Source organism: Moschus berezovskii, chromosome 14 (assembly GCF_049115385.1).
Source record: "Moschus berezovskii isolate FMDL1 chromosome 14, NW_MosBer_1.0, whole genome shotgun sequence".
NCBI lineage: Eukaryota > Metazoa > Chordata > Mammalia > Artiodactyla > Moschidae > Moschus > Moschus berezovskii.
Genome location: NC_142473.1, coordinates 71,035,569 through 71,055,171, shown reverse-complemented (window position 1 = coordinate 71,055,171; position 19,603 = coordinate 71,035,569). Strand labels below are relative to the sequence as shown.

Genomic DNA, 19,603 nt, shown 5'->3' with positions numbered 1-19,603 from the left:
AGGAGGTGGTGTGGCATGGTGATCAAAAAACTTAGGTTCTTAGTAGTGGCATCACTTTGAAAGGCCGTGCAATGTTTCCAAGCCCCAGTCTCCTTGTCTGTAACATGAGGATAGTAATAATAGAATTTAAGTCACACAGCTATGGTTTTCACCACCACCCGCACTATCCTTGGTCATCGTCATCCTTGCACCCACAGGGCTCTAGTGGGCTCCCTGTGTCCCAGCACTGGCCAACATGAGTGTGCCGATCTCATGAAGCTGATTAGTGGATCAAATGGGTTAATGCTTGAGAGCAAGTGGCCTAAGTGAAAGCACATAGCATGTGCTCAATAGTGGTTTGCTTCCTTCCACCCAGGGACGGTGGAGGAGGTGGAATTCTGAGATGCAAGTCAGGGGCTAAATCATCTGTCCCACAGAGCATTAGCAGGGATTGTAGTGGGCCCTGAGCCGTGGATGCAAACCAAAAAAGTCCTCCTCCAAGCCCTTCCTCCACTCTGCCCCTGGAGCTGAGGTTACAGTAGACAGCCCTCCTCCCCTGAGGGCCTTTCTCCCCAGGGAAGGTGCAGAGAACATGCCCAGCGAGAGTCTACAAGCCACCTGCCAAGTGCCTGTCCCCTTTCTCCTTGCTCAGACAGATTACTTTTTCAAGGAGCGGCAGCAGCCTGCTTCATCACCCTAATTGCAGGAGGTCACAGGTCCAGGATCAGAGATCAGTAATCAGAGGGCAGTCAAAGGGTCTGGAGTGAGAGGTCAGAGAGCAAAGGTTGATGATCATGGAGTCAAAAGACCAGAGGTCAAAGGTCTGTTGTCAGAGGTCAAAGGTGAAGGAAACAACAGGGATTCAAAATTAAATTCCAGCATGCAATTTATCCAAGAGATGAGGACTATTGAGAGATTATGCAGAGACCTCTGCCTTCCCTCTGGAGGCAGAACACTGCTGTTGCCAGTGCTGCCAGACCCCAAGCTTGTCTCCTGGGGCCAAGGCTCTCTGGAACGAGGATTCTCCCTGGGCTGCTGTCCCACTGCTTTCCCATTTTACAGATGGACTTACTGAGGTAAAGAGAAGGGTCTAGCACATGGAAGTAGTCCTGGGAAAACTGAGACCAGTACTGGTGTGGCCTAGTCTGTCTTTGGCAACTAGACGTGACAAAGCATCTCTCTGGCACATCCTGAAATGACAAATGAGACCATTCTGGGTGGTAGTAAGGGCTGCAGGCATTTCATTTTGCAAATCAGAATCCTTCTATCAGCATTCATTAGCCTGAACGAGGCTTGTAAGCAGAGCCCAGGCACAAACTCACTGTCTCAGGCTTCATATCAATGTGCCAGCTCCTTCCTGGCAGATTCATCTGCCAGGGGCTTGCAGACTGGCTCCTGCCACCTGTTTCCCCCAGTCCCGAAACGTTTTCCGAATCACAGACAACAGAATTAAGATGGAAAAGTTGATTGAAAACCATGGAGGCGAGGAAGCTATGGAACCAGGAAGGCGACACGGCTGGAACTGCGTGTCCTCCTAAGTGGCCGCCCTCTGGCTCCCTCCTATCTCCGTTCACCATGTGACAGGTAGTGTGTGGGTGCCCGGCCCCGGGAGCCCCTCTCCATGGTCTGTGGCTGTTTACTGTCAGAGACCAATCTGTCTCAAGTAAGCCTTAGGCTCAGATGAGAAGCAGAGCAAAATGCCAACACTTTCCCTGGGGCTCCAGGCACCCTAATGTGGGGGATGGGACACAGGGACACTGAAGTGACAGGAGCTGGAGCCCTGGACACTTGTGCTCCTGGGGAAATGTCTCCAAAGCCAGCCCTGCCTGGCAAAGCCTTATTTCTCCTGGATCCCTGGATTCAGCTCCCAAACTGGCACAGATTTCCAGCATTTACCAGACAGATAGCACCGTGGCTTCAGGGGTCAATTTTGAGAGCGTCAAGTTAGCAAATAACCCCTCAGGAAGCAATGTCTAGTTCTGATGGAGACCCTGGAGGCAGGAAGTAGACATTTCAGTCCAGGGCTGATGCTGTCATTTGAAGTTGCAGTGCGGTAACCGTGGGTTGTATGCCAATTCCCCAAAAGGCCAAGGGGAATGAAAAGGAGGGGACATCACTGTCATAAAATGATGGGTAAGGTTAAAAGCAAGTGGCTGGAGCATGGTCTCTGAGCGCAAATCTGAAATTGAGGGCTTTCAAGATTTAGCTCTTAGAACAATCTCTCGGTTTTCCAATCTGGAGAGTGGATAGAACAATGGTATCCATCTCTCAAGCTTCATTTAGAACAAGGATCAGGAACTTTTTCTATAAAGGGTCAGATAGCAAATAGCCTTGGAGGTCATGTGAAAGCTTTTGCAACTAAACTCTGTGGTTGTTGGAATGAAAGCAGCTGTAGAATCAGTACATGGATAGACATAGCTGTGTCCCAGTTAAACTTGATTTACAAAACAGGTGGTGGGTCTGACTTGGCCTGAAGGTCAAAGTTTGCCAACCCCTGTTTCAGAGGGTTACGTGAAACAATGCAAAGGATAGCAAATTATTGGTCACAAAAACTAATCAATAAATATTACTGTCGTCCTCACCCTCTTCATTATTGGCATCACGCCTCTGCATTTGGCCACATGGACTGTAGCCTGTCAGGCTCCTCAGTCCATGGGATTTCCCAGGCAAGAAAACTGGAGTGAGTTGCCATTTCCTTCTCCAGGGGATCTTCCCAACACAGGGATCGAACCTGCGTCCCCTGCACTGCAGGCAGATTCTTTACCGATTGAGCCACCAGGAAGGCCATTTGAATCATCAGGTGCTGCCTAATAAATACCTCTGCTCCCCGTCTCTCTGCCTTTACCGACTTTTTAAATTTCCAAAAAGTGCACTTGCTTGAGTTCCTTCAAACTCTTGCAAGCAAGTACATTCAGGATTTTGCCCTGAAGTGGCCTTCATAATGCAGACTCTCAAATCTCTTAGCTTTTAAAAGCAAGGGAGTTTGGATCCCCAGTGAAGTAACAGGGATGTGACTCCCCATTAGAAGCTTCTATTGCCCTTCACAAGGGATTTCCTCTGTAATATAGCATGGATTTCTCACAGTTGCTTGAAGAAGTAAAGATGATTACAACAATCTTGCAGGCAAGGAATTGAGCCTTGGGAAGACATCTTGACTTGTGTGAAGTCAGACTGAGAATCAGGAGCTGAGCGGACACGTGATCTCAGGTCTCAGTTCAGTTCAGTCGCTCAGCTGTGTCCGACTCTTTGCAACCCTATGGAGTACAGCATGCCGGGCTTCCCTGTCCATCACTAACTCCCAAAGCCTACTCAAATTCATGTCCATCACATCGGTGATGCCATCCAACCATTTCATGCTCTGTCGTCCCCTTTTCCCCCAGCCTTAAAATTTTCCCAGCATCAGGGTCTTTTCCAATGAGTCGGCTCTTCTCATCAGGTGGCCAAAGTATTTGAGTTTCAGCTTTAGCATCGGTTCTTCCAATGAATATTCAGGACTGATTTCCTTTAGGATGGACTGGTTGGATCTCCTTGAAGTCCAAGGGACTCTGAAGAGTCTTCTCCAAAAGGTCTGTGGAATCCAAACCCAGTACTCATGCCTCCATGCTGCAGCTCCATGGCGTACTGAATCAGTCAGGATCTTTGCTGCCAACAATAGACTTGCTGGTTTAAGCAGAAAAGGAACTCATTGTCAGTGGCTTGGGGAAATTCTGAGAAGTGCAGAGAGTGATGTGGGACGCTATGAAGGGAGAAATAGATCCCAGTGAGAACGCCTGATGCTAAGTTGCAGATGCTTCAGATCCAGGAACCACAGCTGGCCCCACCCATGCCTGTGGCCTTTAAGATGCCTGCCCCTGCTGTGGACTGAAGATCAATTTCTTCTGCCACCTTAGAACCAATCCTGCACTGTGCTTCCTTCTTCCCATCAATCTTTCAAATGCAAGTCTTCAAGAGAGGGTCCTGTGGGCTGAGCCTTCTCATGTGTCTGGGCCTTAGTTCTCAAACGAGTTACTGACTGTCCTGGGGGTTGGGGGGCAGGGCTTATAGGAGGGGGATTTCCCAAGCCCAGGAAGAGTGTGCCAAGGGTGCTGAGCCAACTCCACTTTGGGGTACAGACCCTAAAAAAATGAATGGAAGGACTCAGAGAGATACCTGTACACCCATGTTCAGAGAAGCATGATTCAGATTAGCAAAAAGGTGGAAGCAACTCAGATGTCTGTCAATTGCTAAATGGACAAATGCGTGGTATATCTCTACAACGGAGCAGCACTCTGCTTTAAAGAGGAAGGGAATTCTGACACAGGCCACAACATGGATGAGCCCTGACAACATTATGCTGAGTGAAATAAAATCAGATATAGGACAAGTCATATTTGTCCATGATTCCACTCATATGAGGTTTCTGGAATAGTCCAATACACAAAGGCAGAAAGTAGAATGGAAGTTACCAGCGGTTGGGAGGAGGGGGAAGGGGGAATTATTTTTAGTGGGTGCAGAGTTTCAGTTTGGGAAGATGATAAAGTTCTGGAGATGGATGGTGGTGATGTTTACACAACCACATGAATGCACTTAACGCCACTGAACTATACAGTTAAAAATGGTCGAAATGGTAAATTGTACATTATGTATATTTATTATAAAAAAAAAGTGCCGAGCATGACACATATCCACGCTGACAACTGAAGATTTCATTTTCGAGAAGAGGCACTGGAGGCCCAGAAAGTGACTAATCAGTGGCAACGTGGGCGACTGTCAATCTTGAGTACTTGCTCCTTCCAGAAAGAAACTGTTGGGACCATTAGAAGTGAGGTGCCAGCTCCTCAGCCTTGCTTACACCAGGCAAGCAACCCAGCGAGCTGAGTGGGCTGGATTGGAGACAGCGAGGAGAAGGGGTGACTGTGATGCTTTGCGGAATAAAAGTTCCATCCGAGCAGGGCAGCTGCTCCTCGGTTTGGGCAAGTTTGACACATGGGCAGGAAGCCCCATGCTGCTCCATCTCCTGGCTCTTAAAAAGAAGCAAGACATCCAGATATTTATGTGAAATCTCCCAAACTTTAATCATTGGCAACAGATTCAAGTAATATGAGAGTCTGCAGGCGGGGATGCAATCTCTCTCTGGGTTGAATGCCACCCTTGGGCTGCTGGTTTGTGAACTCTGTTTGAGACTAGAGGCCAGGGCCAAAGACAACATCAAGATGTCAGTTTTAGTAGTTGATGCTCAGACACCCCGCAGGAAAGAATGCTAAAGAAAAACATAGCTATGAGCTGAAAATCAAAATAAGGGTCTTGTAGTACATTTGACTTCCCACGCTAAATTTTCAGATCTTTCGGGGCAGAGTTGGGACTGAGGATTAAACTCCAAGGGAACTCAGTCACCCTGCCTGTCCACGGGGCAGGAAGGGCTCTGCCTCTAAAACTCATGAACCAGGGAATGCAGAGTAAGGAACACAGTGTGAGACAGAGCGGGGAGGATGGAGACAGGCAAAGAAGACAGGGGAGGACGGAAGGAAAAGGGGAGGATGCAGAACGGGTTTTCAGCCTTTTCTCAAGGCCAGCTCCTTCTTCTGGAATCTCTGAAATGCCTGTTTCCACCTGGAGCACCCGTTCTCTGGTTGACATGGCCCAATTTGAGCAAATCCCAAGAGACAGTGAAGGACAGGGGAGCCTGGCGTGCTGCAGTCCATGGGTTGCGAAGAGTTGGATGTGACTTAGCTACTGAAAAATCACGTTCACTTGGTCTGACTCTTGCCTAGTAAATTTGCTCCTGTGAGGAGGTGTCAGGAAGCAAGGGAGAGGGAAATTCTGGAGAGGGGCCGGGAAGCTTCTCCATTTTTGCTCCTAATAACTCATTTGGTTTGACGGCCAGACCTGTGGTCAATGTGCTGGTGGTTTCTCTCAGGGCAGGAGACGAGCATCTTACTCCCATCTTCATGAAGTTGCTTACCCATCACCCACACCTGGCCCTTTATGAGTCTCCCAGGGGCCCTCAGTGGACACTAGGAAGTCAACACAGATCATTAATAAAATCTCTCCAACACCATGCTTTTCCATTTCCCAACACAAATTGTCTAAACATCTTATCGGAAACTAAATAATAGAATCATTCTAGTTTGAAAACTGTGAACTCCAATTATTAGATACTCCTAGAAAAAAAATTAAAGGTCAAAAATGAAATTCCCCTCTCTTATTAAATACAAAGAAATTAATGTTCAATATTTATTGAGTCCAATTTGCTACAATACATAACAAGAACCCTCTCACTGGGAGGACAGAGTATCTGTTCTGGAAACTACTGCTCGGATCAAGATCATGGTTCCCAGGGGGGATGAATGCCTATTGTCTTCACTCTCATCTCAGGCTGGGAATCAAGCTTCCTGGAATCCCCTTTCCCCCGTGGTTCTAGGGGGCAAGTGTGTCAATGAAAGGAGCTCACATGAGACTTGAAGGCAGAAGTATAGTAAGTCATTACTCCGGACTGGGGTGAGTGGCCATGTGATTTAAATCCTCTCCATGAGCTAAGTCACTGAAGTACCATCTTGGACTTATCATAGTGCCTTCCTGGTCACCCTTGCAAGCTCCTGGTTCTCCATCTGTCCCAGGCTTAGGCTGGTGTCATTGGTAATTATGTCTGGGACCCTCCAGCTGCAGCCTTCTAGGCATTGCTCTGCCAGCTTTTCCAGGGTCAGTATAATTCCTTATCTCCATCTTCAATCCCTTATTCCTGTAACACTTGTAGTGGCTCTGACTGATCCCAGCTGAAACACCGGGAAAAGATAAACATCATTTTCATGAAGAGGCACCTATTAGATCTAGGTCAAGATACTCACATTCCATCACTTTCTGGCAACTGATTCCAGCTAGAGAGATGAGTTATTTAAACAATGTATTTGTCACTTACAAGGAAACTAACCCTTTCTTCTCTTTCTATAACACCCCGAAAACTCATTTCCCGGCTTGAACGCGGTGTCAGCTCCTCATCTCTGAGCTGGGGATATCATCCTCTCCAGACAGGATCTGTGGTGCTGGGAAGTTCATTAAAGGCAGTTTCCATTAGTTCTCAAAGAGAGAGTATCTTTTGTTTTTCTTCAGAACTTTTTATTTTGTATGGGGTATAGCTTATCAACAATAGTTAACTGTGATAGTTTCAGGTGAACAGTGAAGCCAAGAGAGAATCTCTTTCTTAGATCGTGAACCTGGATATTCTGGGACCCTATTTTCCACCACATTTTATAAAGCCAAGAAGTCATGGCCTGACATGGATAAAGCAGAACGCAGAAGTCCGAGAGGGCAAAACAGATCCCTAATGACAGCTGTTGAACAAAAGAATTCAGCCCTGCCCCAAACCAATTTTCATACATTTGAATATGATTACGTTTAGCCAATACATCTTCTAAAATTTAACACAATTCAGCTTGTGTGAGTGGGATTACTTACAACTGTCACTTACAACCCAGGATTCTATTAACATTCCCATTCACTTGTTATAACTACAGGATGTCAAGGAAGTCTGGGTAATTTCTCACTGGATGCATTTCTTCTCCTATGAACATGTACCACACCTCCACTGCAGCCGTCGGAAGCTCCTTCTTCCTTATACTGTTCATTCTTTGAATCTACTGCCTTGCTTGAGGGTAGCAAGTTAAACTGAGAAGATGAACACTACCTCCCAGCTCATTTATCCCCATGAACTTTTCTCTAAGAGACAGACTGCTGTGATACTTTATCTTAGAGAATCCTTACTGAGAGTAGATTTTCAACCAAGACCTTGGCATTCAACTCACTGTTTAGGGCCTCGCTGGGAAAGCCTCTACTCATCATAAACCTGTATTTCTTTATTCACTGGAAAAGAGCTAAGAGGGTCAATTAAAATGAATTTCACAGGTCCTTGAACTGCCTTCTTCCTACATCCTTCCATTTTTAATATTTTGGAGGTTGGTGTCATTTTGAAGGTTCCAATATCCGAGACCAACGATTACTGTGCTATTTCTTTTCTTTTCATGAGCTTCGGATCCATGAACATGATGTAGGAATGAGCCATTAAGTTAGGGGTGGGCAAATGACAAAGCCACGTGCCACCCATTCTGGTAGTTACTGGAACACAGGCACATCTATGAATTTAGGTATTGTCTATGGCTGTTTTTGTAGTTGCTACAGAAACCCTATGGCTGCAAAGCCAAACTATTGTATTATCTGACTCTTGACACAAAACGTTTACTGATCTCTGCTTTAGATCAGTGTCTCTCAACTGTTTTCTCAACTTAGTACCCATAAAAATGATACTCTAAGAGATGAAGGAGCTCACATCTTGATAAGCTTTTGGGGACACATTGTTCTGGAAAGTCTCTCTAGACCACTTGGGGCAGGACATGACCTGGTACCTGCTTGGGATACTACGAGTCTTCTTTCCAACACCTCTGGGCACCAACACATGATCTACACCTTGATTTTGTAGGTCCTGTGTCTTGACTCCCACACAGATTTTGATTTTGGTCAAGGCCAAGGTTACTATTGTTCATGAGTGGTGGTGGTGGTGACCTCCTGGGTATCCTGACTGCCTGTGCAACTGTCCCTGTAGCATAAAATGAGACTTATAAGAGCACAAAGATGCTCCCATCACTGGGGGACCCTTCAGAGCCATTTGTGGTTCAAAACTGTTCACCAGCACACCTGGGCCAGAGTCAGTGTGTGTCCTGAGTATGTGGTCAGAATCTGTTAAGCATCACAGCCACGTGCCCCTTTCCCTCAAACAGTGAAGTCACTCTGGGCAGAGTTAATGTCCACCTTCTGAACCGACATCCCCGGTCCCTCCATAATGGACTGGTGTCCATGACTTTACCTCCGAATGCCAACCATGCCAGTTGTGGAATCCTTAAACACCCATGCCATCAATATTCTCTCCTATTCTCATTTCATTAGGGTATACACTCATTGCAGAAGGCACCACAGAAGCAGCTGACCGCTGAGCAATAAAGGGGGTTAAGAATCATTTACGCCAAAGCAAAGAATGAAACTGCAAATTTATTTGAAGGTATAAAAATTTTAAAAAAAACCTAATCAAAAAAGCAACCACACATAACCTTTCCAGTTTACATCGACTTTGACCGTCACATGCTATTTATTAATCACTTCCTTGTGTTTTTCAAAAATGTCGATTTCAAAGTAAAGGGGTTGAGGGCAGGTGATAAGTGATTGATCACAGTGGAACGATTTCAATGCTAAAATAAATGCTGATCTTATTTGAGAAAAGGAAGCAGAGATGATTTTCTGGTTGGCACAGATTTATGCCACGTATTAAAAAAATATCCTGGTTGGAATGAGTTAAAGAAATATGCTGGCCACTTATTTGCTATCTTAAGTAGGGGAAAAAACAAAACTCTGCTGCTTTGGTGTCCTATTTATATCTTTTTAAAAAACCCACCATTTAAAAAAATCAAATCTATAATAAAAATGTCCTTGTGTTTATTTTAAAAAACAACATTAATAGGCTCTCCTTATCGACTAAAACCATTTGTCTTTCCTAAGATGCCCGGAAGCTGAAAAGCGTGTGCAATTAATTCACTGCACAATTAATTAAAATTAGAATCCTTTCCTCTAAACAATTTCCAGAGCACCAGAAAGAAGCAGGGGCCCGCCAAGGGGAGGAATGAAGCCACTCTGACTCACACGAGAGGAAATATTCAGCCAGAGTTCCTCACACACTCTGGCTGCCACCTAAAGTTCTCTCTTCACTGGACTACTCAGAAAATAACACGTGTTATTTTAAAAACGAAAAGACGTAAGCAACTAGGTTTCTTTTCTTAACTTGAAAATCACCAAGTGGCTAGCTTTCCTGTAGCACTCTTTGAATTTGGTTAAAAAAAAATCGTCCACAGAACAGGATCACTGAATGCCACTTCGTCCCCCCTCCTGCAGGCTCTGTTTGAATTAGCATCAAAGAAGTTACTGAGTTTGTGGGAAGCAGGTCTGCATGACAGCTGCCCCGAGTGGCTCCACCTGGTTCCAGTTTTGTAACCCCCCCCATTAGTCAGTGTGGTTTCCTGACAAATAACATCTACATTTCCACCCATGACTTCCTGAGGGGGTGGGCGCTGTGGCTGGCTGGGCACGGAGAAAGAGGAAGGCGAGCCTGAACTGAGGGAGAAAGGCATTGGTCGTTCTGCATCCTGCACGAACTTGATAAATAAAAACTCAAAGTGCAACAATGCACAGACGCCTGGCACACCGGGCAGTCTGAGGGCGGGGGGACTGGTTATTAGAGCTCAGCGGGACAAAGGCGTGATCTTTGCATCTTTGCTTGGACCTCGCGAATGGAAAAACAAACAAAAGACAGCTTTCCTATACACATATAAATAGTCCCTTAACTAGAAGGGAAAAAACAAACACACTGTTTCAAATGCATTTCTAAGAGATTATTAAAAAAAAAAAAAAGTCCGAAAGGCAAATCTTGACTCCAAACTGTCTGTTATCCATGTCTGTCAGAGAAGAAATTACGGGATGTCTGGAGTGGTCTGATTCTTGCTCTGACCCTAATCCTAAATCATGGCGCTGGCATCCGGCTGGGCCTTGACAAGTCGGGGATGAGTGCAGCCCAGGAATGGGGAGCTCTCGTGGCAGGCACTGAATTAGGCTTTCGTGTGAGTTAGAAACCCACAGTGTCCTCAAGCCCAACTGCACAGGTAGAATGACTTCTGAGTGTCTGGGGGGACTGGGGAGGCGAGGGTTGAAGCTGCAGGAATGGGCAAGGCAGGCTGGGCGTGGTTTACGGGGACCAAAGGACCAGATCAGATTTCCGGCCAACTCAGGTTTAGTCCTCATCGCTTGGCTAAGGCAGGTCACGGCGGGCAGGGTGACAATCAGAAACCAGGGAAAGGGCTGTGGACCAAAGCAGACCCAGGTTCTTGGCAGCCTGTATTTTAGGAGCTGAGAACGCGGATAAACTTGTGGTGGGGGCTCCCTGCTTATTCTGGGATGAGGCTGATGATATATGATGCTGGAAAAAGCTCTCAAAATGAGGATTCTTGGGCAAATTGTCAAATCTAGAATCTCTCCAGAATTGGTGGTTTCAGAGTCCTTCAGAAAACCAAAATGACACCGCTGACTTCTGAAGGGTGTTACTCACAGCAACAGTTTTCTTTGGCCCCAGCCTCTGCGGACCAAAGCAGAGCAACGTGCAGCCTAGTGCAACATCCAGTGAGAGCCTCCTGGGAGGATCACCCAACCCAAATCCCCAGGTGGAGCTCTAAGGTCACAGCCCACACAGAATTTGGTCCCAGTCCTCTGCCCTTCTGAACATCCCATATGACACAAACACTGCTTTCTCAGCACCTAAGTACCACGTTCTCCCCCCACCTGCAAACTTACACCACCGCCTCAACAAGATTCCAGCAGTAACAGAAGACTGACGTGGAGAGTGAGGCTGTGATCCTTGGCCTCGAGGGAAGAGTAAGTGCCCAAAAAAGATGCACCATGCAACAGCTCAGTTGAGAGGCCAGAACAAGGCAGGTCACCCTCCAAAGAACATTCCTGAAATCTGGGCAAGGAGGTGAATGTAGAGACAGCTAACACTCCAAATCACTCCTTGAGGGACCCCGAGGAGCCTCCCATAAGCGCAAGTTGTTAGGACAGTCAAAGTCAGAGCAGATGAACCCATGGAGACTTTGGAAGAGCTGGAGTTTATACGTCTTCGGTGCCCTGGCTGGGCGCGGAGTCCCTGGGCTCAGCGGTGCCCTCCTGCGGGCCAGGCTGCCCCGGGCCGTGGCCGCTGTCGTCCACGCTCAGGAGGCTGCTGGCTGCCTGGGAGCTGGCGCTGTCGGCACTGCCGGACCGGGAGCGGTAAGGGGGCAGGTCGGCTTGGTTCAGAGACTCAGTGTCTGAAGAGTAGGGTGGCGGAGGAAGGTCGTACCAGGCGGGTCTGTGATGAAGAGAGCAGGGTGGGGTGAGGAGCAGGGTTGGGGGGAAGGGAGAGAGAAGAGAACACATTAGGAGCCTCGTCATGGCAGGCAATGCTGATTTTAGTCTGTTTTTGAGTGGATGGTGATGTCAGGATCAAGATTTTTCCCTCTAAGGAGAATACTAGGGAAACCAGTGATGAACAATAAGATGAAGGGAAGGGATCAAAAGTCAGCGTGCTCTGGCTGACGTGTGCTAACCGGACAAAAGACATAACCTTTGGGAGGGGGAATTTGAAGAAGCCCCCGACTCCTCCTGGGTGGTTCAGCAGGGATGCAGCTGGCTTGAGATTTTGATGGAGACCTTAACGATCCACAGAATTGGGGGTCCTTACTGAAAGCCAACTCTTCCTGGTTTTCTGGACTTGGGTAAGTGAGAGGACCTCCTCTCAAACCCTCAGCCTCCCTATCTGTAGAAGGGCATAATATGCACTGAGATAACTTCAAAGGCATTTATTTTCCAGCTCTCATTTACAGAAGGCTTACTGTGAGTCAGGCATTGCGCCACCCAACTTATATCCTTTATTTTATTTTATTTAGCATTCAGAGAATGCTAGAGGGAGCCATTACTTGTATGCCTATTGTAATGGGGCGAAAACTGAGGCAAAGGGGCATTAGACAGCTTGCATGGGATCACAAAGAGCTAGTAAGCAGCAGAGCTAGGATTTGAACCCAGGAGTTCTGTTTCCAGATGCAGCAATTTTAACCTTGCTTGACATCTGATGGTCCAGATGAGTGAGGTTCTGTGTTCTTAGTGCTTATTTGCAAAGATGTCCTTAAGCACCAGGCCCTGGAGCTTTGTTTATCTTTTATGAGGAGGAAAAATGAAGATTAAATAATATAAGAGCTGTCACTGGACGGGCTCAAGGAAGAGCCCAGTTAGCCCAGGAACACTGCCTGCAAAATGCTTCACCAGTGAGTCCCAGGCTTATAGAAGAGGGATCCTGCAGGGTAGGGGATGCTGAGAACAGGGGGATCAGGGAGCTCTGGTTCTGGGACTTCAAAGTGGGGTCTCTGGATATGCTGGAGGTCACCAAAGGACAGAGGAAGGCTGAGCATGCGGGACTGAGGTCCACTACCTGCTCCAGCTACAGAATTCTTCATTTGACTTTGTGTGTTGGGGTTTCTTGTACAGCTCCATGTGCAATGAGGGTTTTAAGCTGAAAATGTTCTATTTCATCTCCTTTATCCTAAGGGTGATGCCATGCAATGTTAAAGAACTTATTTATTCACCCACTCATTCATCCATTCAATTAGAAATCAAACCTCCAACATGGGCACTGTTCTGTGGTGGCAGGTGAGTCCCCAGAGCTGGGCACATGTATCCATGTGGCATTACCAGGGAGCAGGAGGGATCTGAACTGGCTAGGATCCTAGCTGTTTGTCCTCAGATGAGTAACCGAAAAACTCAGTTTTCTCACCTGCAAAACTGAGGCAAATATAACCTCGCTTGGTGAGTCGCTATGAGGATTAAGTGAGATGATAGCTGTGAACTGTTTTGCAGACTCAGTACAAGTCAGACACTGCGGTGCCTTCGCAGCTGCTTGCAGGCTCCTGGCAAGACCAGGATCCCGGGCGTGTGTACACAGACTCTGCCCCTAAGTGGGACGACCTCCCTCCCTGGCCGCCCCAGGGTCTCCCATCCAGCACACACCTTTGGTCCAGCAGGGCCTCTGAGTAGGAGGGCGGGGAGCCCACTTCCGACGCGTTCTGCTCGGCCTGGCTGGCCACATACTGGATGCCGTTGTTGACGTTGTAGGTGACGTTGCAGCGGTGGGGGTGGTCCAGGACCACCAGGCGGGAGAGCAGCACGGGGTGCTGCAGCCGGTGCACCGGCAGCGTCATGAGGTTGTTGCGCTTCCGCTGGTGGTGCAGGACCAGCGCCAGAAGGGCCACCACCAGCACGAAGATGACGGAGCTGCCGATGATGGCGTAGGTGATGCTGGGGTAGTACACGAGCTGGTTCTCCGAGGTCACAAACACCTGCCCGCTGCCGGGTTCTGGGAAACCCCAGAGGGGAGAGAAAAGGAGACAGGTTACCAGGTTGCTTCACTCACGTGCCTTGCAGTCAGCCCCAGGAAGGGCGTGCAATGTTCCAGCAGCACCATTTGCAGCAGCTGAAAAGTGGAAACCACCCCAATGTCCACCGACGGGTGGACAAGATGTGGGCTGCCCATACAATGCAATATTATCCAGCTATAAAGAGTAGCGGCACATGCTACGACATGGATGAGCCTCAAAACATTATGCTAAGTGAAATAAGCCAGACACAATGTCCACTGACTAGTGGAGAAAGAAACAAAACGTGGACTGTCCATACCATGGAATATTATCAGGCCATAAAGAGTCCTGATGCATGCTATGACACAGATGAGGCCTCAAAACATTATGCTAAGCGAAGTAAGCCAGACACAAGAGACCACATATTGTATGATTCCATTTATATGAAATGTTCAGGAAAAGCAAATTCATAGGGACAAAAAGCTGATTAATGGTTGCCTGGGGCACGGGGACTCACTGGTGATAGGCGTTGGGGATCTTGCTGGGGAAATGGGACTGCTGTAAAAGTGGATGTGGTGATGGCCGCACAAATTGATACATTTACTAAAACTCATTGAATTGTACAGTTAAAATGGGCAAATTTTATATTATGTAATGCACGCTAAGTCGCTTCAGTTGTGTCCCACTCTTTGTGACCCCATGGACTGTAGCCTGCCAGGCTCCTCTGTCCATGGGATTCTCCAGGCAAGAATACTGGAGTGGGTGGCCATTTCCTTTTCCAGGGGATCTTCTCAACCCAGGGATGGAACCCACATCTCTTATGTCTCCTGCATAGGCACGTGGATTCTTTACCACTAGTGCCACCTGAAAAGCCATATATAATGTAAATTATACCTCAATAAAGTCATTAAAAAAATCAGCCCAGGAGAATATAATATCCAGGGAACAGGAGTGATAATTACTATGACAGAAAACAGTTTTTCTCTGGAAGTTTATAATATGTTTGAGGCACACCAGCCAGTGTGTCTGGGGTTCCTTATGTTGGTGAAGTACTTATTTCATGCCTGGCCCTTTGCCAAGCTTTCAAGATGAAGAGCCAGCATTGCACAGGCTAAAATCACAGACTCTGGAGCCATTCAACCCCTAGCAATTCAACTGACTGGCTGTGTGCCCTTTGGAAAGTGGTCAACCTCTCTGTGCTGTAATCTGCTCATCTGTGAAATGGGGATGGTATTAGTCCCCACCGCACTGGGCTGTTCAGAGTGCGAAATGAGTGACTCATTATCAAACACTCAGAACAACACCAGACGCACTGTGGGTGTTCCAGGCACACACACATGCACTCCATCACATCCACGTGCCTCACAGCAACTCCGTGAAGTAGTTGTTGTGACTGCCTTCTTTTTAAGACAAGGAAGGGGACGCTCAGAGAAGATGGATCCCCTGACCAGGGTCACAGGGTCAGGAGGTGAAGGGCTGTGCCTGATTTGAGCCCCAGTGGTCTGACTTCAGAGCTCTCCCCTAACACTTTGCCCGCAGCCCCCTAACAAGGCCCACTAGGCAACCAGCAGGCACTTGCTCAGAGGCTTTTGGATGAAAGCCTGAAATCTGCCCCGGCCCTGCAGGATGCCAGTCCCCTCCTCTCCACCTGGAGCAACAGCCCCCACTTCACATATGCAGGGGATGGGTTTTCCACCAGCAGGACACAGCTGGCAAGGGTGGCCAGGTCCAGGCGGGCCCAGGAAACTAGAGCAGTCCTTCCTCGTGGAAAGCCGGAAGATCCACAACTGCCCCCAGCTGTGGCCCAGCTGCAAGAATCATCTAAACGCAGCCTTAGTGAGCAAGTCTGAGACCACACCCTGCGCCCGGTCACCCTCTGAAGCCGCGAGGAGGTCTGAGTGGGTCCTCAGCGGCCAGTGTGCACTATGAAGTGGAAGTAGCAGCGGGCACTGGCAGGTCCAGCCCTGGGCTAGGCTTTCCCACACCCTCATCACTAGATCGCACACGCGTACATGCTGTATTTCACCTTCCGTATACATTAGAGTGTGCTCACCTCCAAAACTTCCCACTCATCCCCATGGGCTTCCCTGGTGGCTCAGCGGTAAAGAATCTGCTTGAGATGCAGGGGATGTGAGTTCAATCCCTGAGTTGGGAAGATCCCCTGGGGAAGGGAATGGCAACCCATTCCAGTATTCTTGCCTGGAGAGCCCCATGGACAGAGGAGCCTGGTGGGCTACAGTCCGTGGGGTCGCAAAATCACACATGACTTAGCAACTAAACCACCTCCACTCGTCACCACCATACAGTTGAACCTTTTACTCATTTCACCCTCCCCCCGCCCCCGCCCCTCTGGTAACCACCACTCTCTTCCCTGCACCTCCGTATTTTGTTTGATTTGGTCTGTTCCCTTATTTTGTTTGTATTTTATATTCCACATATGCCTGAAATCATACAGTGTTTGTCTTTCTCCATCTGACATCTCACTTAGCACAATACTCTCCAGGTACCGTGGCAAGATTTCATTTTTTATGGCTGCATAATAATCCACGTGCGTGTATATACATCTCTTCTATCTGTTCATTCATCTGTTGATGGACACTCAGGTTGTTTCCAAATCTTGACTACTGTAAATAATGCTGCAATGAACACAGGGGTGCACGTATCTTCTCAAATTAGTGCTTTCATATTCCTTGAATAAATACTCAGAAGTTGAGTTGCTGGATCACCCTGTATTTCCGTTTTTACATTTTTGAGGACCCTCTATACTGTTTTCCATAGTGACTGCACCAATTCGCATTGCCTTCAACAGTGCATGAGGAGTCTCTTTCCTCTTTTTCTACTGTTGTAAAAATATATGAAACATAAAATTTACCATTCTAACCGATTTCAGGTGAGCAGTTCAGCGACATGAAGCTACATTCACACTGCTGTGCAACCACCAGTATGATCCATCTCGAGACTTTTTCATCACTCCAAACTGGTCATGTGAATTCTTAGTGTTCCCGTTCTTTCGTTATCCTCACCAGCTCCACTAGACCAGAGAGAATGGCTGGGAAAGCCCCTGTTGGTGGAGGGGTGGTGTTGGGGAGAGCTCTGATTGAGTTCCCGTCCAGGGAGATGTACCTCCTTCTTTACTTTTGATTGCACTGGGTCTTTGCTGCTGTGCGTGGGCTTTCTCTGTGAGGAGCCGAATCTACTATATAGCTGTGGTGTGTGGTTTTCTCACTGCGGTAGCCTTTCTTGTTGCAGAGCATGGGCTCTAGGTATGCAGACTCAGTAGTTGCTGCACATGGGCTTAGTTGCCCCGAGGCTTGTGGGATCCTAGCTCCTGGACCAGGGATCCAACTTGTGTCCTTTACATTGGCAGGTAGATTCTTAATCACTAGACCGTCAGTGAAGTCCCTGAGATGTACTTCCTAAAAGTCGATGGATTTTCACGTGGAAAACAAATGGTTCCAGAGATCTTAAAACACTGACTTGCATGTAACTGCTTGAGGTTTGAAGACTCCAGGAGGGAGCTCTTAATGAATGGAATGTAAAATGCTTGCTGGCGAGAAGCGGTGACCACATTTGCTCAAGAAATTATGATGTTACATAACTCAGGGGTGCCTGGTTTCTGCTCTGTATGTAAAATGTCATCTTGCATTAATTCATTAACTAGACTCACTTTTCTTAAGAGCTTAATAAGCGCGCGAGCCAAATTACTAATATCAGAGTTGCCTGGGACCTGAGTTCCAAGTGCATAATCCATGGATAATGAAGTTTCCATTTGTTCTGGCTTTCCCTCAAGCTCATGCCCTCCTACTCCACTGTCAAACAGCTTGAACTCCTGTCCTGCATCTGTGGCTTCTGCTACATTAATTCCAGGCAATCTGGTTACCACCAGGGGCCCCAGTGTGCTCAAAGCTTCCGGGGCTCTGGCTGTTGCGTGTGGTGGAGACGGCCATGCTCCAGGGTGGCTCATCACCTCAGTCACAGCTTTGTGTAGTTACCATGACAGTTTTCGAGCAGACAGTAGATGTCCTGGGGAGGAGGAGGGCCATTTTCTAATTCATACAGAGGCGCTATCCAGACTGACAGAGGGACTAAAGCAGTGGATACTTGTGACTTGGAGTTCCTTTGCTTCTAAAACATTCCCTCCTCCAGATTCAAATTCTATTTCCTCTAGCATACAATTATTCGCCTCTCAGACTGGGCTTCACTAGTGGCTCAGACAGTAAAGAATCTGTCTGCAATGCGGGAGACCTGGGTTTGATCCCTGGGTCGGGAAGATCCTCTGGAGAAGGGAGTGGCTACCCACTCCAGTATGCTTGCTTGGAGAATTCCATGGAGAGAGGAGCTTCATGGGCTACAGTCCATGGGGTTGCAAAGAGTCAGACACGACCGATCGACTAACACTTTCACTACTTTCAGACTAGGCAAAGGGGAAGTATGAGTACACATCTTGCCAGGAAAACAGATATAATTATTCATGCATGACTGGTAGGAGGGTAAACTGGTACAAACTAGGGGAGTGATGGAGTTAACAATATAGATAAAAATAACAAATGTACATTAACAATATATATCTAAATAGAGAAAGTACATATCATTTGACCCAGCCTTTCCACTCTTATGAATCTAACTAACAGACATATTCACGCAAATGAGAAAAACTCTTTAATACAAGTATTCATGGGAGTACTGTTCACGATAGCAAATATATCTAGAAAGATATATCAAGAAAAGATCTAAATGTCCATCATTTGTGGACTGGCTAAATAAATTATGGTGCATCCAGAGGGTATCACAAGGAACGCTGGGCTGGAAGAAGCACAAGCTGGAATCAAGATTGCCAGGAGAAATATCAATAACCTCAGATATGCAGATGACATCACCCTTATGGCAGAAAGAGAAAAGGAACTCAAAAGCCTCTTGATGAAAATGAAAGAGGAGAGTGAAAAAGTTGGCTTGAAGCTCAACATTCAGAAAACTAAGATCATGGCATCTGGACCCATCACTTCATGGAAAATAGATGGGGAAACCGTGGAAATGGTGTCAGACTTTATTTTTTTAGGCTCCAAAATCACCGCGGATGCTGATTGCAGCCATGAAATTAAAAGACGCTTACTCCTTGGGAGGCAAGTTATGACCAACCTAGATAGCATATTAAAAAGCAGAGACATTACTTTGCCAACCAAGGTCTGTCTAGTCAAGGCTATGGTTTTTCCCGTGGTCATGTATGGATATGAGAGTTGGACTGTGAAGAAAGCTGATTGCCGAAGAATTGATGCTTTTGAACTGTGGTGCTGGAGAAGACTCTTGAGTGTCCCTTGGGCTGCAAGGAGATCCAACCAGTCTATTCTAAAGGAGATCAATCCTGGGTGTTCACTGGAAGGACTGATGCTAAAGCTGAAGCTCCAATACTCTGGCTACCTCATGCGAAGAGTTGACTCACTGGAAAAGTCTCTGATGCTGGGAGGGATTGGGGGCAGGAGGAGAAGGGGACGACAGAGAATGAGATGGCTGGATGGCATCACCGACTCAACGGAGGTGAGTTTGAGTGAACTCCGGGAGTTGGTAATGGACAGGGAGGGCTGGTGTGCTGTGATTCATGGGGTCACAAAGAGCTGGACACGACTGAGCGACTGAACTGAACTGAACTGAACTGAGACAGTATCACACCTATTTAAGAAACC

The 19,603-nt window shown here is 47.3% G+C and overlaps 1 protein-coding gene across 2 annotated transcripts in view; it reads right to left on the bottom strand.

Annotated features, from left to right (window-relative positions):
* Positions 1 to 7,061: 7,061 nt before the first annotated feature.
* LDLRAD3 (low density lipoprotein receptor class A domain containing 3) overlaps positions 7,062 to 19,603 on the bottom strand; it is a 273,200-nt gene continuing 260,658 nt past the window's right edge. Inside the window, exons 5-6 of one of the 2 annotated variants that reach the window (XM_055423847.2) lie at positions 13,579 to 13,924; positions 7,062 to 11,887 (exon numbers count right to left, since the gene is read on the bottom strand). In XM_055423847.2, coding sequence (XP_055279822.2) covers positions 11,650 to 11,887; positions 13,579 to 13,924 — 584 coding nt within the window. In that variant the 3' untranslated portion in view covers positions 7,062 to 11,649. The remainder of the gene's footprint in view (positions 11,888 to 13,578; positions 13,925 to 19,603) is intronic. The other variant, XM_055423846.2, reaches the window with a different exon arrangement.